The sequence below is a fragment of the Hibiscus syriacus genome, unplaced genomic scaffold, assembly GCF_006381635.1.
Source record: "Hibiscus syriacus cultivar Baekdansim isolate YM2019G1 unplaced genomic scaffold, ASM638163v2 tig00111441_pilon, whole genome shotgun sequence".
Classification (NCBI taxonomy): Eukaryota; Viridiplantae; Streptophyta; class Magnoliopsida; order Malvales; family Malvaceae; genus Hibiscus; species Hibiscus syriacus.
Window position 1 is genome coordinate 277802 of NW_024063095.1, and position 19913 is coordinate 297714.

Genomic DNA, 19913 nt, shown 5'->3' on the forward strand with positions numbered 1-19913 from the left:
ATTTATAGCTTGGAATGAGTTTGAAGTCGTATATAGCCGTTGGGGATGTTTTGGAGCCGTTTGGGGATGATTTATATACTCAAAAAGGTTGCCCAGAATGGGGGGAATCGGTACCCCTTCATAGGGAATCGATACCCCTTCATAATATTCAAATATTATGACCGTTGGGCTGATGAACAGTGAGGGAATCGGTACCCCCTTGGGGGGAATCGGTTCCCTTTTACAAACTGGAATTTTGAGCCTCGGGTTACTGTTCAAACAGTGATTTACTGTTCAAATAGTAATTTACTGTTCAAATAGTAAATTACTATTCATAAAAACATTTTGTGCTCAATTTTAAATTAAAAGAACTTTGAATTATTTTTGTAAATTTGAATAAATTCAATTAAGTCCAAAACATTTTGTAAATTCAATTCAAGTCCAAAAACCATTTTGTAAATTCAATTCAAGTCCAAAAACCATTTTGCCTTAAATTGTTATATCGAAACATAGTTCAACAAAATTGCACTCACATTAACCTTTCTTTGATTCGATCCTAATTCTTTGATTATTCCAGAACTTGTTTAGGCTCAATATCTACATAAATATAACATTTCAAAACAATTATCAGAAGCCTAAACCTTAAACTTGATGTTAATAACTTATGCCGATTTAATGAACCAAAATTCCATTTTTTTAGGGGGAATCGATACCCCCTGCGTAATCTGGAATTTTCGTTCAAGCCTAGAAATCACTGTTCATTGCACGAAAATTCACTATTTTCACTTCAATTCTTCATGTTTCATTCATTTTTCTTAACTCAAATATACATACTTAAACTAATTTATATCCATTTATTTCATCTTAAACCTCAAAATTCTATTCTCCATATAGAAATCAATAATCATACCAAATTTTCAACATGTTCTAATTTCAATTATATCACTTCATATCTCTTAATTAAGATGATGACAAGTCGAATTTAACTTCAAATTCAACTTATCAACTCTATTTCAAGATTTCACTCAAAAACTTCAAATCTTTAATCTTCTCTAACTCCTTTATCTTTTGATTTTAAGATAACTTAAGCTTTCCTTAAGCTTAGTTATCATCTAATGATCAAAACCCAACCTTTAATTCAACAAATAATCAACAAAATATAAAATTCACCTTTGCCTAGCTTCCATGGTTGTAGAAAAAGAAATGAAGAAGAAGATGAAATGTTTTCATCTTACTCTCCCCACGTTTTATCTCCTATTAAAGGAGAAAAATATCTTTCCTTGTCAGTTAACCATTTTGCCCTTTACTTCTTTTGGATAATTAGTAAAAACTTTCAGGAAATATCCCCAAATAAATCATTGAACTATTCAACTATTTTACTTTGACCAACAAATTCTGAAATATTTCAATTTGGTCACTAACCCAGTATTGAGTATGTTACAGAAACTTTCTCATTTACATACATAAAACAATGATGAATTATAAAAACAAGGTGGACATAATAATACCAATATGCACATGCAGAACAAAGAAATAAAATTTCATACAAAAAATGCTTACAACCACTACTTAATTTATATAAATGCGTACATGAAATTATAACTATAGATAAAACAAAGTTACAAATTTGGACTAAAATGCACATTTAAAAAATGACAGGCTAAAATACAAATAAAAAATAGACATGCTTCGTAAAATAAAGGACTAAATAGTAATAACAGTAAATTGAAAGATATAATAACGAGCATGGCAAACATCAGGGCAGAAATAAAAAAGTCACATAATATATGTACTAATAAGGAAAATAAACCATACAAAATATACAGGACTAAAATGAAAACGATCAGAAATGAGTGCATAATTCGAAAGAATCATAAAACATGAACTAAAAGAGACTCAGGACCAAACTATAATACGGGTAAAATCAGATGCTTAAAATAAAACAGATTCCATTTTATGACCCAAATACAAGAGTTATACAAAATAAGGGGACTGAGTATGCTAATATCTCCTTACATCAAAACGCACAACCCTTCCCTTAGTAAAATGACATAGTATTGGGGATCTGTTAAAAAAATCCCTTTTATGGGTTATTAGAAACCCTAATATTATTTCATAAACCCCATTTCAGTCGTGCTCTCCTACTCTCCCCATTCTTTCCCATTTTCCACGAGAAGAAAAAAAAGAATGAAGGAATGGAAAGTCCCCAACCACTCTGCCACCATATAGGACGACGTCGGGGACCAAAAACAAAGGAAACCCGACCCCAAAAATAACTCCCTCGAATGCTCCACCCAAAAATCAGTCTGTAACTCTCTTAAATATAACCAACGTCACCAAATCTATAATCGAACTAGCCCTTACCTTCAAAAGTTCAAAGCTTTAGGCTGGAGAAAGTCAAGGTTGCTATTTGACGAAGACAATGGAAGCCTCTTTCCTCTCTTTTGTTTTTTTTCTGAATAGTTTAACTTTCTTCTTTTTCTTTTTTATGTTTCTTCCCGATTTTGTTTCCCATCTTCTTTGATATTTTTCTTTTTGTTTTCTCTCTTTAATGGTTATATGTTGGATTTAAGGATCTCTTTCGAGTGAGATGATGAGGTCTATGGGGGTAGGAAATAAATCTCTAATTTTTTGCTGATGAAATTATGATTTTTTGGGATTTAATCTATTTTTAATGGGTTTTGATTTAGGCTACTATTTTCTCTGATTTGGGTTGCTATTGATGTAGGTCGATGGCGGCGGTGGCTCCAGAGTGATCGGCGATGGCTCACGTGTACGAGGAGAGGGGAAGTGAAGCACACGTATCGGCTAAAAGCTGGAACGTTGGGCGGCGGTGATTGTTGAATTATTACCAAAAACCCTAATGATTTTTAGGGTTTTGGGTTCTAGGTCGGGTTAGACACGGGCTCCAGTTACAGTTGGGCAGGTACCGGGTCGGGTTGTGGGTCTTGATTGTTGGGTTGTCTGTTTGTAGTTGGGCTCTTAATTATATTGGGTCTGCAAAATTTGTAATAGGGAAACAAAATAATTAATGCTCATAATAATAATAATATTTTTGTATACACAAACAAAATGAGTGTCTATAGTTACCCCTTTTTGCATATTCTTGTGTTAACAAAAATAGGGCAAAGACAAAAAAGACAACCAATTTTTGTTAGGTTATCTTTTTTTGCTTAAAAATTGGATATGTTTGTTGTTGAGGATGACACTGCTCATACGTGATAAGGATAACTTGGCCATTTTTAGGGAATGGTGATAACACGGTTCCTACACGATAAGGACAGTTGGATATCTGGAGGTGACTCGACTCCTACATGATGAGGAGGTCTGGTCAGTGGATGACACGGTTCTTACGTGATGAGGATGATATGCCATCTTTAGGGATGATGATAACTCAGTTCCTACGCGATGAGGATGACTGGTTAGCTAGGGGTGACTCGGCTCCTTCGTGATGAGGAGGTCTGGTTAGTAGATGACACGGTTCCTACGTGATGAAGACAACAAGCCATCTTTAGGGATAATAACACAGTTCCTACGTGATGAGGATGGTTGGTTATCTAAGGGTGACGCAACTCCTATGTGATGAGGAGATCTGGTCGGTGGATGACACGGTTCCTACGTGATGAGGATGACAGACCATCTTTAGAGATGATAACACGATTCCTACGTGATAAGGATGACTGATTATCTAAGGGTGACACCGCTCTTACGTGACGAGGAGATCTGGTTGGTGGATGAAACAGTTCCTACATGATGAGAACGACATACCATCTTTAGGGATTTGTTCCTACATGATGAGAATGACATACCATCTTTAGGGATTTGTTTCAAGGGAAACAAACTCAAAGATGATTTTGTTTTAAGAGAAACTGTCTCCAGAGAGCAAAATTCATTTCAAGGGAAATGAATCAAAGATGATTTTGTTTTATGAGAAACCATCTCAAGAGAGACACAATTTTGTTTTAAGAGAAAAAGACTAAAATATTGTATTTCAAGAGAAACTGTCTCAAGAGAGACAAAATTTGTTTCAATAGAAACAATCTCAAAGTTTGTTAATTTTGTTTCTAGTGAAACAATTTCAGGATTTGTGTTTAAAAGAGAAATTTTCTCAAGCGAGATGAATTGGTTTTGAAAATCTCAAGTGAGATTAATTTTGTTTCAAGTACAATAACTTTGAAATTTGTATTTCGAGAGAAAATGTCTTAAGTGAGACAAAATTTGTTTTGAGAAAAATTATCTCAAGCGATACAAAATTTATTTTCATAAAAGCGTCTCACGCGAGACAAATGTTTTAAAAAAAAGAAAATGTCTCAAAGGCGACAACCAATCTGCTTGTTCCTGCATGTGTAAGAAAGGTCTTCAGAAGATCTGATTGTTGACTTCAGGAAGTCAAATCATTGTTAGAGAATCTGGTCATTTTCGAACATTGAATTCCTGAAAGATCAAAACTATGCATTTGTGACTAACTATCTTGGATGTGATGATGAATGCCAAGATGATTAATTATTGAATTTGTCCTCAAGAGAGGATAAAATGTCTTTAATGCACATGATTATGAATGCAAATATGCAAATTTCATGTATATGTATGTATTGATGTATGTATATATTGATCTGTGAGGGGAATGGTTGCGTGAGCAGTCTTCATTCTATCACTGACTCAGTTTGTCTTCATTTACACCATGGTATACTCTTGCAAACATCGACCTAAGACAATTTGTTTTCCTTGCACCATCAAATTTTACCCCAAATATTTGGCTTCATTTGCCCCAGTTTCGATCTTGAGCTTTGGATAGATATTCTTTGAATTCCAAGATACTTCTAGAGAACTTATCTTGTTTGAAAATGTTTTTGTTCCTTTGGATTTTCCTAAATTTGAAAAATATCAAAAGAATTTTTTTTTTAAAAATATTGCCTCCTTATAAGTTTCACAATTAAAACAAATCATAAAACAAGAGTTCATTGGATATCAAAAGAATTAACTGCTCTTTTAATCTTTGATAGCAGCAAATCTTTGAAAAATATCAAAATTGAAAAGGTGGTTTAGAGGTGGGCTACCTAAATCCTAAGGTTTGTTTCCTCAATTCGGTCTTCATGAAGATCATGTCATGCCTCTCTTTCTTGGTTTGACATTTTAATCGGATGTGAACCAAATGACTCAACTAGCGTAGTAAATTGTTAAATTTTTCAGAACACTTCTGTTTCAGTTCTCTGAAATCTTCCATTTGTTCAAGCTTTGTAGACTCCTCTAGCCAAGGTAGTGCAGAAATATCGGTCTAAAAATGAGATTTCTGAGTGCTCATGTGAGTTGTTCAACTATAACAGATGTTCCTCAACTCCCTTATTCCATATTCACTGAAACTCATTGTTTAGTAAATTCGAATTAATCTGTCACTGTTTAGCTAGCTGAATTCAACTTTATTGTACATATATATTAAAATTGCCTTTGTTAGGCTAACTGAAGGATTCATGTCATCACAAAGTCTTCAACTTGACAATCACAGTGGAGCAAACACCGAATTGCCAAGTACCCGATCAATGTCATGGTTTGAATGTAATATATTCATAAAGCCAGAGCTTTCGTGTTTCCTCTATAACCAATTGCTTTAGCGGAATAGCTCAACTTTATTGAATATATATATATATATATTCATTTTTTTGGTATACGAATTCCATTTATTAAGCTTACTAAGGAGAAACTGTTATAGTCCATGTTTGTTGAAGGTAAAAAAATCTCATCGTTAGAGTTCAATTCCCAAGAAACTGACCTAAACTAGATTCACATACTTGACCATTCCATCTAAAAAGATCATGATCATCATTGAATGTCATCAACAGAAGTTAAAAACCAATTAGGTTTGCAATCTCATGTGCTAGTTGCCCCATTTTGTTCGTTTAAACATACCTGAATACCAAACCCTTGATGGACTCTTCATGAGAAGAGAAACTAGTTAGGTCTCTGCATGAGAAGGGTATGTATTGGTATATCTTTAGATTAAGATCAAGGGGTCCTTGTTTTGCTAGTTGAATGAGATTTCTAAGTGCTAGTGTGAGTTGTTCAACTATAACAGGTGTTCCTCAACTCCCTTATTCCATATTCACCGAAACTCATTGTTTAGTAAATTCGAATTAATTTGCCATTGTTTGGCTAGCTGAATTCAGCTTTATTGTACATATATATTAAAATTGCCTTTGTTAGGCTAACTGAAGGATTCATGTCATCACAAATTCTTCGACTTGACAATCACAGTGGAACAAACACTGAATTGCCAAGTACCCGATCAATGTCATGGTTTGAATGTAATATATTCATAAAGCCAGAGCTTTCGTGTTTCCTCTAACCAATTACTTCAGCAGAATAGCTCAGCTTTATTGAATATATATATATATATATTCATTTTTTTGGTATACGGATTCCATTTATTAAGCTTACCAAGGAGAAACTGTTATAGTCCATGTTTTTTGAAGGTAAAAAAATCTCATCGTTAGAGTTCAATTCCCAAGAAACTGACCTAAACTAGATTCACATATTTGACCATTCTATCTGAAAAGATCATGATCAACATTGAATGTCATCAACAGAAGTAAAAACCAATTAGTTTTGCAATCTCATGTGCTAGTTGCCCCATTTTGTTCTTTTAACACATACATGAATACCAAACCCTTGATGGACTCTTCATGAGAAGAGAAACTAGTTAGGTCTCTGCATGAGAAGGGTATGTATTGGTATATCTTTAGATTAAGATCAAGGGGTCCTTGTTTTGCTAGCTGAATGAGATTTCTAAGTGCTCGTGTGAGTTGTTCAACTATAACAGGTGTTCCTCAACTCCCTTATTCCATATTCATCGAAACTCATTGTTTAGTAAATTCGAATTAATTTGCCATTGTTTGGATAGTTGAATTCAGCTTTATTGTACATATATATTAGAATTTCCTTTGTTAGGCTAACTGAAGGATTCATGTCATCACAAAGTCTTCGACTTGACAATCACAGTGGAGCAAACACCGAATTGCCAAGTACCCGATCAATGTCATGGTTTGAATGTAATATATTCATAAAGCCAGAGCTTTCGTGTTTCCTCTATAACCAATTGATTTAGCGGAATAGCTCAGCTTTATTGAATATATATATATATATATATTGTTCACTTCTAACACATACCTGAATACCAAACCCTTGATGGACTCTTCATGAGAAGAGAAACTAGTTAGGTCTCTGCATGAGAAGGGTATATATTGGTATATCTTTAGATTAGGATCAAGGGGTCCTTATTTTGCAGGGTTCAATCTTGTCATTTGTCAAAGATTTACAACCTCAATTATTAAAAAAAACTTTTAATTAAGTTGATATTCAAAGAATTCAAGATTAGAATTTGCTTACTGCTCATTTCCTCAGAAAAAAGCATTTTATTTAAAATGTTCAAAAGTCAAGTGACTTACAAACATTTAAACATAAGAAGTACAAAAGAAAAACAAGTTCAAACAAGATGACATGCATGAGAATGCAACAAAACTTCTGATGGATGCCCTCAGCCTACTCCTGATCATAATGCCCCATTACACATTGAATGTCCTACAATTCTCAATGGTGTGCACTGAGCTCCTAATGGTGTGCACTGAGCTCCCAATGTGATAGATGCATATGACATTTATATAATGTCCTTTAGGATATGGGGTCTCTCTTGGTTTAGATTGAACCAGAGTCACTAGGTTCCTCTCAACTAGCATTGAGATCAATTCCTCATACGTCATTGGGATTGGATCGATGCGAGTCTTTTCATGGAATACCTTATGAGGTTTGGTCCCCATACTTGCTAGATAAGATTCCACTAGTTTAATCTCAGCTCTTTCCTCAATGTCATTACTACTAGTACCTCATATCTGGCCATTCTTGACTGCTCTTTCGATCATTTCTCATCACATGACGATGTCAGAGAAACTATTGGTGGAAGCTCCTATCATGTAGTTGACATATGGAGGTTTTAATGTATCAATGAATAGAGTGATGAACTCTCTTTCAGTCATTGGTGGATGTGCTTGAGATGCAACATCCCTTCATCATTGTGTGCATTGTCGGAAGCTCTCACCACTCTTCATTTCCATATTTTACAGTGTTGTTCGATCGGGGGTCATATCAATCATATATTTGTATATGCCTATAAATACACTATCCAAATCCTTCCAGGAGCAGACTTGAGTACGACTCAGCTGATTATACCACCTAGAAGTGGGTCAAATCAGACTGTCTTGGAAGTAGTGGATCAATATCTGATCATTGTTGGTGTATCCAATCATCCTTCGAACAAACATCATGAGATGGACATTAGGGCAACTGGTTCCATTATACTTTTCAAAGTCGGGCATCTTGAATTTGGACGGAAGCACCAAATTAGGAACTAAAACTAGTTCGATTGCATCTATTTCATTATGAGAGCTATGTCCTCTCATTCCTTTGAAGGTCTCTCTGTACCACTGTTTTAAGTTCTCAGAGATCTCATTTTTGGCTCTTCTCGTTGCCTTAGGAAAAGATATGTTATGATCAGTAGAATTACCCTGAGAATTTAACATAATTGTATGAGTTTTAGTGGCAGAGAAGCCTGCTTGGTGGCTAAGAAGCTTGTGGGGTGAAATGAGTATCAGTGGATTAGCATGGGCCATCACACATTCAAAGGTTTCCATAGTCAATGAAATATTCTATTTGCCTTTTTCTTGGTTGAGCCCAATTAGTTTGACCACAAGTTGATTAGCCAGGTTATTTTGGTTTTGCAAGGTACGATCCATGGTGGTCTTTTACATCTGCTCCATTTTAACTTCCCATTCTGTTTGCATCTTTTGCAAACTCCCTTCCAGCTCTTTCTTCAGCTGCTCAAATTTTGATTACATGCTCAATACTGTGTGAATGAAGTTGCACAGTTAAAAACACTTCCTCAGAGTCTTCCATGAGATAACCCATGAATCCATGATTAATTCATGTAAAAATACTTCAATGAGTGCCATGCAGAATGCGAATATGCAAATGCATATGAAAAAAAATGTGAAAATGTTTAAATAAATGCAATGTAGAATGCAAATGTAAAATGTATCGATTTCCAAAAGTAATCATTTTTAGAAAGAGTTTCATTCATCCAAAAGAATTTTCATCTTTCCAAGAGAGATCAATCTACGAATACAATTTGTGATACATAATCCCCTGGCAAACTATCTCCTTTTGGATCTTTGTGTTTTTCTTTCAGATCAAGCTCCGACCGTCAGATTGTGTTCTTCCTTGTTATGAAAACTCTTTTCCATTTTAACGATCGCTCTTCTATTCTGATGATTACTTGGTTAATCAACACATTTCTTTTATTTATGATGATCATGCAATGCCAAACAATAATAAAAAAATTCAATTATCAAGCAAATATCAAGAAAATAAAATAATGCAGGTAAAAAGAAGAGGTTTAAACTCATTTCTTCTTTGTATACACTTGTTTTGGGTACCTACTGATGGACAGAGGTTCGATGTGAATTTTATCGGGGTAAGTTACTAGGGCTCACTATATGCAGTATTGGGTTCTAAGAAAAAGGTAATCGAATTATCCATGTTGGTGCCTCCTTAGGCTGTCAAACCCTCAATCCTGGCCCATTATAGGCTCGTGCGGATCAAGTTCAATTCGAGAGGATACATTCCCTTGTGTCTATATGGAGAAAAAATTTATCTCACGTGGACATAAGGTATATGAACCCCAAAGGTTACTTGCTAAACCCATACGGAGAAATAAATTATCTCACGTATGATAAGCTTTTACCTCAACTTAAAAGGAACAAAGCTCGTAAGTGAGCTTATTATTTTACATATACGTGTTGTGTGTGAGGAGAAATTCACAAACCTTTGAAAACACAACAAAAGACAACACTTTCACCAGTTCCAAAAATCTGTTTTAATCTGAAGACCACTGAAATACAAAATTGATTAGTTAAAAGTAGAATAATGCATAATATGTCGAAACTCAAAATAAATAAAAGGATCGTAAATTAAATATAATTTAAGTTTGTAATTACCAAATACAAAACAACGTATAATCATTCATGGACTGACTCTCAAATTCCCAGCAGAGTCGCCAAGCTGTCATAACGTCTCCTCGGGGGATCCGTTAGACTTAAAAATTTACTTTCGAGGCAAGTGATGAAATATGATTTTTGAAAAACACACTGATTTTAGAGTCACCACCAACCTTTAAGTTAGGTAGGTCGAAAACCTTAAAATAAGAAAAATGGTATGCGTTTTACCAAAAATTCATTTTTAAGAGTCCGAGAGTCGATTACGTACGGGGAAGGATGAGCACCCCCACAACGACCAAACTTTGGTACCTAAACGATTATACGTTGTTTAAATATTGGTAATTACAAACTTGAAAATATATTTAAATTAAGATCCTTTTATTTATTTGACTTTACTCAAAAAGTGTCAATTTTCAGATAATTAATGCTATTTTGTGTGAACAATCTTCGGGAATGCACTTCCTTTGCAGTTAGAAGACTTTTCCATAAATTCCCCTCACAAAAGAAATTATTTCACATTTTTAACAAAATAAAATAAACTAAAAAAATAGGTCAAAAATAAATAAACGTAAAGCGAAGAAAACTATTGAATAAAAACATTTATGCGAAAAATCATCAAAAAATACCTTCCCTTTAGTTGGGAGATGTCTTTGTAGATTTCCCTCACATTGAAACTTTCTCATTTACATACATAAAACAATGATGAATTATAAAAATAAGGTGGACATAATAATACCAATATGCACATGCAGAACAAAGAAATAAAATTTCATACAAAGAACGCTTACAACACTACTTAATTTATATACATGCATACATGAAATTATAACTGTAGAAAAAACAAAGTTACAAATTTGGACTACAATGCACATTTACAAAAATGTGAGGCTAAAATACAAATAAAAATAAACTTGATTCGTAAAATAAAGGACTAAATAGTAATAACAGTAAATTGAAAGACATAATAACGAACATGGCAAACATCAGGGCAGAAATAAAAAATTCACATAATACATGTACTGATAAGGAAAATAAACCATACATAATATACACGACTAAAATGAAAACGATCAGAAATAAGTGCATAATTCGAAAGAATCATAAAACATGAACCAAAAGAGACTCATGACCAAATTGTAATACGGGTAAAATCAGATGCTTAAAATAAAACATATTCCATTTTATGACCCAAGTACAAGAGTTATACAAAATACGTGGACTGAGTATGCTAATATCCCCTTACATCAAAGTGCACAGCCCCTTTTTAGCAAAACGACGTAGCATTAGGGATCTGTTAAAATCCCTTTTATGAGTTATTAGAAACCCTAATATCATTTCACAAACCCCATTTCAAGTGTGCTCTATCATTCTCCCCATTCTTCCCCATTTTCCACAAGAAGAAAAAAAAGAATGAAGGAATGGAAAGTCCCCAACCACTCGACCACCACAGAGTACGACGCCGGGGACCAAAAACGAAGGAAATCCGACCCCGAAAACAACTCCCTCTAAAGCTCCACCCAAAAATCAGTCTAGAACTCTCTTAAATTCAACCAACGTCACCAAATCTACAACCAAACTAACCCTTACCTTCAAAACTTCAAAACTTTAGGCCGGAGAAAGTCAAGGCCTATTCGGCGAAGATAATGGAAGCCTCTTTCATCTCTTTTGTTTTTTTTCCCGAATGGTTTAACTCTCTCTTTTTTCTTTTTCGATTTCGTTTCCCCTCTTCTATGATATTTTTCTTTTTGTTTTCCCTCTTTAATGGTTGCATGTTGGATTTAAGGGTCTCTTTCGGGTGAGATGATGAGGTCTATGGGGTTAGGAAATAAATCTCTGATTTTTTGCTGATGAAATCTCGTATTTTCAGGATTTAATCTATTTTTTAATGGGTTTTGATTTAGGCTACTGTTTTCTCTGATTTGGGTTGTTGTTGATGTAGTTTGATGACGGCTCACGCGTGCGGGGAGAGGGGCAGTGAAGCACATACGCCGGCTGGAAGCTGGAACGTTGGGCGGCGGCAGCTGTTTAATTATCACTAGAAACCCTAATTTTTTTAGGGTTCTGGGTCAGGTAGGACACGGGCCCCAGTTGCAGTTGGGTTGGTACCGGGTTAGGTTGTGGGTCTTGAGTGTTGGGTTGTCTGTTTGTAGTTGGGCTCCTAATTATATTGGGCCTGCAAAAAAATTGTAATATGTAAACAAAATAATTAATAATAATAATAATAATAATTTTGTAGACCCGGACAAAAACGGGTGTCTACAAGATCATCCAAGTCTCCTTCTAACATCTGAACTACCTCTTTCATCGATGGACGGTCGACGGGATACCATTGAATGCACCAAAGGCCAACAATGGTGAGCTTCTTTGCTACCCCTGTTTGTTCTTCATCTTCAATTCTGATCCTCAGCTCCTCCCCTTTATCCAAACACATATAATCCCATTCCAGTAAGTACACTTGACTTGTATTCTCCACCGTAACATCTATGTTCCTTCTCCCTCCGACCATTTCAAGCAATAACATTCCAAAACAGAAAACATCAAACTTATACGAGACGTTGCCGAAGTTGCGAGACAGTACCACGGGTGCAATGTATCCCATGGTTCCTCTTGCAGTTGTCATTGAAATAGCACTTTGTTCCTTGGAGCACAATTTAGCAAGGCCAAAATCAGAGATCTTAGGGTTGAAGTTGTGATCCAGCAGAATATTGTGAGGTTTGATGTCGAAATGGAGGATTCGTTGCTCGCAACCTTGATGGAGGTACTCGATACCTTTGGCTACACCGAGAGCAATATCCCGAAGCCTCTCCCAACTCAGGGATCGTTCCTCGCCCTTGGCTGCAAATATGAACTTCTCTAATGACTCGTTCGGTAGGTATTCATAAACCAGAGCTCGATCGTATCCATCGGCACAAAATCCAACCAGGCGAGTCACGTTCACGTGGTGGATTCTACCCATCGAACCCACTTCATTGATGAATTCTTCACCATTTCCCTTGAAATTATTGAGTACCTTGACAGCAACCAAAATGTCAGTGGAAAGTCTACCTTTGAAGACAGTTCCATAACCTCCTTGTCCAAGTTTGTCCTTGAAATGATCAGTTATCCTTTTAATATCAGCATAGGAGTATCTCGAGGGCTTAAGCGCTCTGTAATCTTCCAAAAACTTTTCAATCTTGAGTTCACCTTCTTTCTGCATTTTATCTGTGTAGTATCTCCAGCCAACTCCAACGACAACCATTGCAAGAACTAAAGAACCTAAGACAATACCTGCAAATCATACATTAATCCCATGTTAGATCACGATTTATCATCTGTCTTAACAAACAAAAGTTAAAAGGGAAAATCTCATTTACAAGTAATCAGCAGCCTTTCTCGTGTACCTGCAAAACATTGAAATTATTCAGCTTGGTACATGGGAAATTAAGCAAAAGGGTTCTTTCATTCAAGTTAAAAACATACTTATGTGGTGCTTGGGGATGTAGAAACACTCGGTTTCATCCATTGTGCTGTTGCTCTTCAGTCTACATCCCTTGCCTTGAGCTTCACAATCAGTACAGTCTGGTTCATTCCAGCGTAATTGAAAACGGATAAGATCGGAAGAAATTGGTACCGAGAAATTGCCGATCATGCTGCAGTTCAAAAAGTTATAAAAATATGAATGGCCATGAGAAGGAAAAGCTATGATTTGTGAGTCAGAGGTGCTTAAGCAAGCGACTCTGTATCTTTCATACAAAGCCTTGTCTTTGCTTGAACACTCGAAAAAGGTATAGGATGAAGCTGGTTCGGGTTGAAAAACTTTTAAGCGGCTGAAACCTAGCTGTTGGTCCAGGTCCAAGAATGGAAAAGTAGATAAATTGAGCTCTAAAAGCTGTTTATAGAGGCAACGATTGGGATCGTACAAGTCGATCCTCTGAGCTTCATAATCTATGTGCTTCACTAACAGCTTCATTGAACGTGGAAGCTTCACCAGGGTCTGGTTGTTTTCTGAGCACGAAAGTTGAAACCCAGGATGAGGATAGCCACAGTTGGGTGGCTGCTGGTCTTGTAATCGGAACGGGAACTGGACGGGTGGCTCGTGGTGGTTGCACCGCCGGACGTGGCAGTCGGCTTGGATTGAGACAGCTTCTGCAAAATTGACAGTCGAGACGAGGCAGAATAATGAGAAAATTACCATTGTTATTAGCAGGGATTCAAAATAGCGGAACTCAATAAGAGTTAACGGTAAATAGCGACGATAACGGGACGTTATTCTCGTTATTCAACCGTTACTTGAAAAAAAAGATTTCTGAGGTCAAGAGCTGCGTTGCCAGTGAAGAAGCAATGGAGTCGAAGGACCGAGGGTTGTTCGATTTCATGGGGAAGAAAAAAGAGAAGAAGCCCCAAGAAGAGCCGCTCGTAACTGAGTTTGACAAGGTTAAGATTAAAGAATCAAAGCCAGAGAAAGAGGGAGAGGAAAAGAAGCATGGTCTCCTGGAGAAGCTTCACCGATCAGATAGCAGCTCTAGGTAGCAGGACATTGATGGAGTATTGAATCCGGCGGCAGCGAATAAGATTTCTTTAGGTGGCCATGATGGTGCATTTGAAACCACTGCTGTTGAAACCACTAATCCAACAGACTTGCTGGATTATACTTATAAACTGCTGTTGAAACCATTATTCCAACCGACTTGCTGGATTCTACTGATAAAAATATGTTGGACGCAAAATATTAGGAGACTAGTATGTATAAGACTGTATTGGAAGGGAGGAAAGGGGAGTTGGCGGATGGTGAAGTGGAGAGAAATTATGATTTGGAGGTTTAGATTGGGAATAAGTTGAGAAGATATGCCTTTTTGGTTAAATTGTGTGATGGAAAAGTGGGTACTCAATTATAATTATTATGTTTTAAAATTAATTGTACGAAATTTAAAAAAATTCAGATCACGACATTTGTAATGATCGCGATGATATCCGTTATCTGTAACCGCGATAAATACGATGCGACAAAAATGTGAACGTAAAACTATTTAAATACCTGGTTATTAGAAACATGTGAGCCCCTGAAGTGAAACGTTCGATTGATATCGGTGGTTCAGCTCTTCAGAGTTCAGATTACGCAAGTGCTGCTTTTAACAATTGCAGTGCTTTGTCTTGTCTTAATTGGAAATAGCTCAGGCCAGCTTCGCGGGAAGTTTCCTTTTCCGTTTTAAAACCGGAGACAAGACAGTCAACAAAGACTTTAAAGTCAACCTTGCCAATTACTACTTTCCTTGAGTGGTAGTAGTGGTGTGGTGGAAGGGGGGGGGGGGTGCGCGGGAAGTTTCCATTTCCCCACTTTTGCTTTATTAGTCGACTGATTTTTCGAAAGCAGATGTTGCTTTCGGTCACAGCCATAGAATAAATTAATAATTTGGCAGTGAAGAGTACACAACATCATTGTTTATTTCCTCATCGGAGCTTAACCGGAACTTCATGATGCTAAGCCCCAAACATCTCTTGTTTAGCTTCTTGTCCCTTACTTTATCTCTATCCCCAGATGTTTCCGATGCTAGACCAGGCAGAAGCAACCACTGCGGCCCTTCTTTGTGTGGAAACGTTGAAATCAGTTGGCCTTTTCGACTGAAAGATCAGCCTCACAAGTGCGGTGACAAAAGGTTTGAACTTGAGTGCAAGGGAAACCGCGCGGTCAGTTTTCGCATGAAATATGGGAATTTTTATGTCCTAGACATCTCTTATGTTAACCAAACGATTCGACTCGTGGATGCGAGCCTGATCGACGGTAACTGCTCAATTCCTCGCAGTTCCATTCCTAACTACAACAGCAATGATGAAGATACAGTAATTTTGTATTCAGCTTACACCATGTATGTGGTAAATTGCACGACAAAGATGAACTCTTCCGTTTACGTGATGCTTCTCGTTGCCAAACCATTAGCTCTTCCTCTCTCCATGGACCTACTTCTACTTACCGGGAGATTATTCAAACATGTCAAATTTCCATCGCTCGTGCAGATTTGTAGCCCAGTTCCCGTTCATGCTTTCCAATATCAGTGGCTTATCCACTTCTGATATTTACGGGAACCTCTTGAAAGGCGTTGACGTGGGGTGGTATGTACCAGGTAGCTTTTGGCCTTCAAACCCGATTCTCAAAGTGTAAGAGTTCTCTTCGATCGATTCTTTCATATATTTTCACGTCCTTGTTAATAGATTCGTTGTTTTTCTGGATATTCTAGATTGGCGATTATTCTGCAAACTCTGATTGCATATATACGAAGCAATCTGATCTTTCTTCTTTATGGAAGCACCAACACCGACTTTTATAATTATCGTCCATTTGGAAAAGGTTAGTCTTTCAGATTTCATGTATTTTATTTATTGGAATCGCCTTTGCATTCAAGCTTGTAATTATTGTTCAATTGGCGTTTTTACAGCAACCAGCTTTATTTTTCTTGCAATATCAGGTATTCTTATTTTCCCAACTATTTATGATATTATTATGTATGCATGCCTTCTCACCTTAATATCAATCAATTATGCCTACATCTCAAGACTGTAGATCTTTTACTAGAGAGAAAATTTACAGGTGTTTACAAAACACTAACTACTCATAAGAAAGATCTCTAGTATTGGAGAAAAAAATATTTAGGATGATTTTGAAGCTAAATAGGTTAGGGTATTTATAGTTGAAGCTTAGAGACTAATCTTATAAATATCCTAAAGTGTGCATGGACTAAAATATAATTTTATATTTTTAATTTTAATAAAAAATTGGGGCACCGAATTCGGTGCCCCTTTATTGAACTGTATGTAGGCGGTGCCCCTCCCACTGCTCCCCTTTTTCTGATTTTTAAAACCACCAATTTTGACTTTTCTTTTCAACAATCCCCTACTTAAAGACTGATTTTAATATGTGTTCACACCTCGATCGATGCAACAACATTTCTGGTCTTGTTACTCTAGCATACAACTGAAGCTAAACATAACTTTAGTTTGTCCGTAGTCACCGTTTTTGTTAACATGTTGTTGATTTTGAGTTCCACTAATCTTTTCAAGTTTCAAAATATCATCAAAAAGACCGGATAAAATGATATCGCAATTGTATGTGCTTCGTTCTGGAATGAAAAGTCGGATTCTTCACTAGATGGATAACACTTTGACTGTCGCAATACAAGACATTGTTTTCTTGTTTATTGCCTAACTCTTCCAAGAAACTTTGGAGCCAAATCATCTCCTTGCTGGCTTCCGTAACAACGACATATTTTGCTTCAGTTGTGAAGAGAGCAAATATCTTCTGTAGTTAAGAAACCCAACTTACTGCAGTTTTCCTAAAGTATAGATATACCCTGTAGTGCTTCTTCTGATGTCGACATTTTCACCTAAGTCAGCATCTACATAGTCTGTCAGTATCGTATATCCACCTTTGAAACAAAATGTTTTGTTTGTGGTACCGCAGATATCTGAGGATCCATTTGATTGCTTCACAGTGTACCTTGCTCGGATTATTCATGTACCTGCTAACAGCTCCCACTCGAATCTGACTTCGTTTGAATCATTTCTGACAATTCTTGCGAACCACCGTGTATTAGAACACTTCCGTCGACAAATTCGTATCGCCGACAAAATTTTTACTATTCACAAAATTCACTATTCACGTGAATAGTAATGAATAGTAACATCACAAAAAAATTGACAAAATTTACAACCAAAAGCTCTGATACCAATTGTTGGAAATAAACGAGTACGAATAATTTACCTATAACCAGATTAGTGAGAATGCAAAATAAAAGCGGAAAAATAATACCCAAAATTAATAACGGAGTTCAGCCAATTATGTCTACGTCTCAGACTGTTGCATATCTTTTACTAGAGGAAAATTTACAGGTGTTTATAAAACACTCACTACTCACAAGAAAATTCTCTAGTATTGGGAGAAAGAAATGATTTGGGATGATTTTGAAACTAAAGGAGTTAGGTATTTATAATTGAAGCTTAGAGACTAATCTTATAAATATTCTAAAGTATGCGGGACTAAAATATAATTTTCTATTTTTATTTTTAATAAAAAATTATGTGCCCCTTTGTTGAATTGTATGTAGGCGGTGCTCCCCCACTGTTCCCCTTTTTCCGATTTTTAAAGTCACCCATTTTGACTTTTCTTTTCCAACAAAATCTTACTCTGGTCACTCGAATTTTAAATTATAAATTAATGGGTTTCATTCGGATGCTAAATAATAAATGTAAGCGTGGCTTGGTAATTATGTGTGTTAATAAATTGATGGGAATCCATGGATCATCCATATCATTTTTTTATTTTATCTTCTTTCTTTAAAGATGAAAATTTTACAATTTCATCTCTATGTTATGTAATGTCGGAATTATCATTATAATTTATAATTTATCCTATAATTTGATAATTACCGGTAAATTTAATGAATGCTGATATATTCTTGTGTATGTGCTTTTTTGTGTGTGGGGGAAACAGGCATGATATTAGCAAGAACTTTGTTGGGGATATGTTGTTTGATTGCACTTGTTACACACAAGTTAAGGAGAAGACACTTGTCAATGGACGATAGCATTGAAAATTTCCTTCAAAGTCAAAACAATTTCATGCCTATTCGGTACTCTTACTTTGAAATCAAAAGAATGACAGAAGGTTTTAAAGTTAAACTAGGACAGGGAGGGTTCGGTTCTGTTTTCAAAGGAAAGCTCCGTAGTGGTCGGTTGGTGGCAGTAAAACTGTTGAGCAATTCCAAAGCAAACGGAGAAGATTTCATCAGTGAAGTTGCTACCATCGGAAGGATTCATCACGTTAACGTAGTGCAACTTATCGGATTCTGCGTAGAGAGATCGAGACAAGCTCTTGTGTATGATTTCATGGCGAATGGATCATTGGACAAGATCATATTCTCAAAAGAGACTTGCACTTTAAGCTGGCCAAACCTGTTGGAGATTGCACTCGGTGTGGCTCGAGGGATCGAGTACTTGCACAAGGGGTGTCAAATGCAGATTCTTCATTTTGATATAAAGCCACACAACATTCTTCTTGATGAAAACTTTGTCCCTAAAGTTTCTGATTTTGGACTTGCAAAACTATACTCAGTTGATGAGTATCATCTCTCTCACGGCGGCTCGTGGAACATTGGGGTACATTGCTCCTGAATTGTTTTACAAAAACATTGGAGGCATCTCATACAAAGCTGATGTTTATAGTTTCGGAATGTTGTTGATGGAAATGGTGGGTAGAAGAAAGAATTTGAATGCATCAGTTGAACATTCGAGTCAGATTTATTTTCCGTCATGGATATATGATCGGTTCGATCGGGGGAGAGCATGGAGTTAGAAGACGTGACAGAAGTTGACGAAAAGATTGCGAGGAAACTGATAATGGTAGCATTCTGGTGCATACAAATGAACCCCACTAATCGTCCTTCGATGAGCAAAGTGTTGGAAATGCTTGAAAATGAAGTTGAGCCCCTTGAATTGCCTCCCAAACCTTTACTGTTTTCTCTCGAAATGTCGACTGAAGATCGTGGTAAGAAGGATGCCATGGACGACGCAACTACGTCGAAAAGTTCTGTCGACCTATAACTGTAATGTTTGATTGTATTAGGAATATGTATACATATATATAGTTGAAAACTAGCTTCTGACTGCTATTTGAGAAGTATTTTGTCATGTTTTTGTACTACCACCCATACAATTGATGTTTATTATGTTTTACTGTCTGCAAATTTATTTCCCAAAATCTTTGCTTTGTTCTATTATATCATAGAATAACATCTGAATTTAAATTGTTAATACCATCTTTGGCTAAAGCATCTCTTATGAATTTCACAGAACCTGGTAGAAAAGAGTGTTAAGAAAGCGATGGGACAAAGTCCAACAATGTTATTACATTCCCATCTTTGTTAC

General features: G+C 36.2%; 2 protein-coding genes and 1 pseudogene across 2 annotated transcripts; 2 read left to right on the forward strand and 1 right to left on the reverse strand.

The window, feature by feature from the left end:
* Positions 1–12177: 12177 nt before the first annotated feature.
* LOC120163364 (rust resistance kinase Lr10-like) lies at positions 12178–14196 on the reverse strand. Its single transcript, XM_039173325.1, has 4 exons — positions 13479–14196; positions 13373–13399; positions 12280–13286; positions 12178–12192 (listed from the first exon to the last, which is right to left on the reverse strand). The coding sequence occupies exons 1-4, from the start codon at positions 14191–14193 to the stop codon at positions 12178–12180; spliced, it is 1764 nt and encodes a 587-aa protein (XP_039029256.1). The 5' UTR covers positions 14194–14196.
* A 143-nt stretch (positions 14197–14339) lies between these two features.
* Positions 14340–16107, forward strand: LOC120163365. Its single transcript, XM_039173326.1, has 2 exons — positions 14340–14524; positions 15416–16107. Exons 1-2 carry the CDS (start codon positions 14340–14342, stop codon positions 16065–16067), a joined length of 837 nt encoding a protein of 278 aa, XP_039029257.1. The 3' UTR covers positions 16068–16107.
* Positions 16108–16390: 283 nt separating this feature from the next.
* LOC120163355 lies at positions 16391–19630 on the forward strand (annotated as a pseudogene).
* The last annotated feature ends 283 nt before the right edge of the window (positions 19631–19913 follow it).

Bases quoted from the DNA above. Each gene is read 5' to 3' on its own strand.
- LOC120163365 (XM_039173326.1), top strand. From the start codon at position 14,340: ATGGAGTCGAAGGACCGAGGGTTGTTCGATTTCATGGGGAAGAAAAAA. The intron at 14,525-15,415 runs GTAGCAGGACAT...ATAATTTGGCAG, and splicing joins CGATCAGATAGCAGCTCTAG to TGAAGAGTACACAACATCAT.
- LOC120163364 (XM_039173325.1), bottom strand. From the start codon at position 14,193: ATGGTAATTTTCTCATTATTCTGCCTCGTCTCGACTGTCAATTTTGCA. The intron at 13,400-13,478 runs GTATGTTTTTAA...AATGTTTTGCAG, and splicing joins CATCCCCAAGCACCACATAA to GTACACGAGAAAGGCTGCTG. The intron at 13,287-13,372 runs GTAAATGAGATT...TATGATTTGCAG, and splicing joins AGAAAGGCTGCTGATTACTT to GTATTGTCTTAGGTTCTTTA.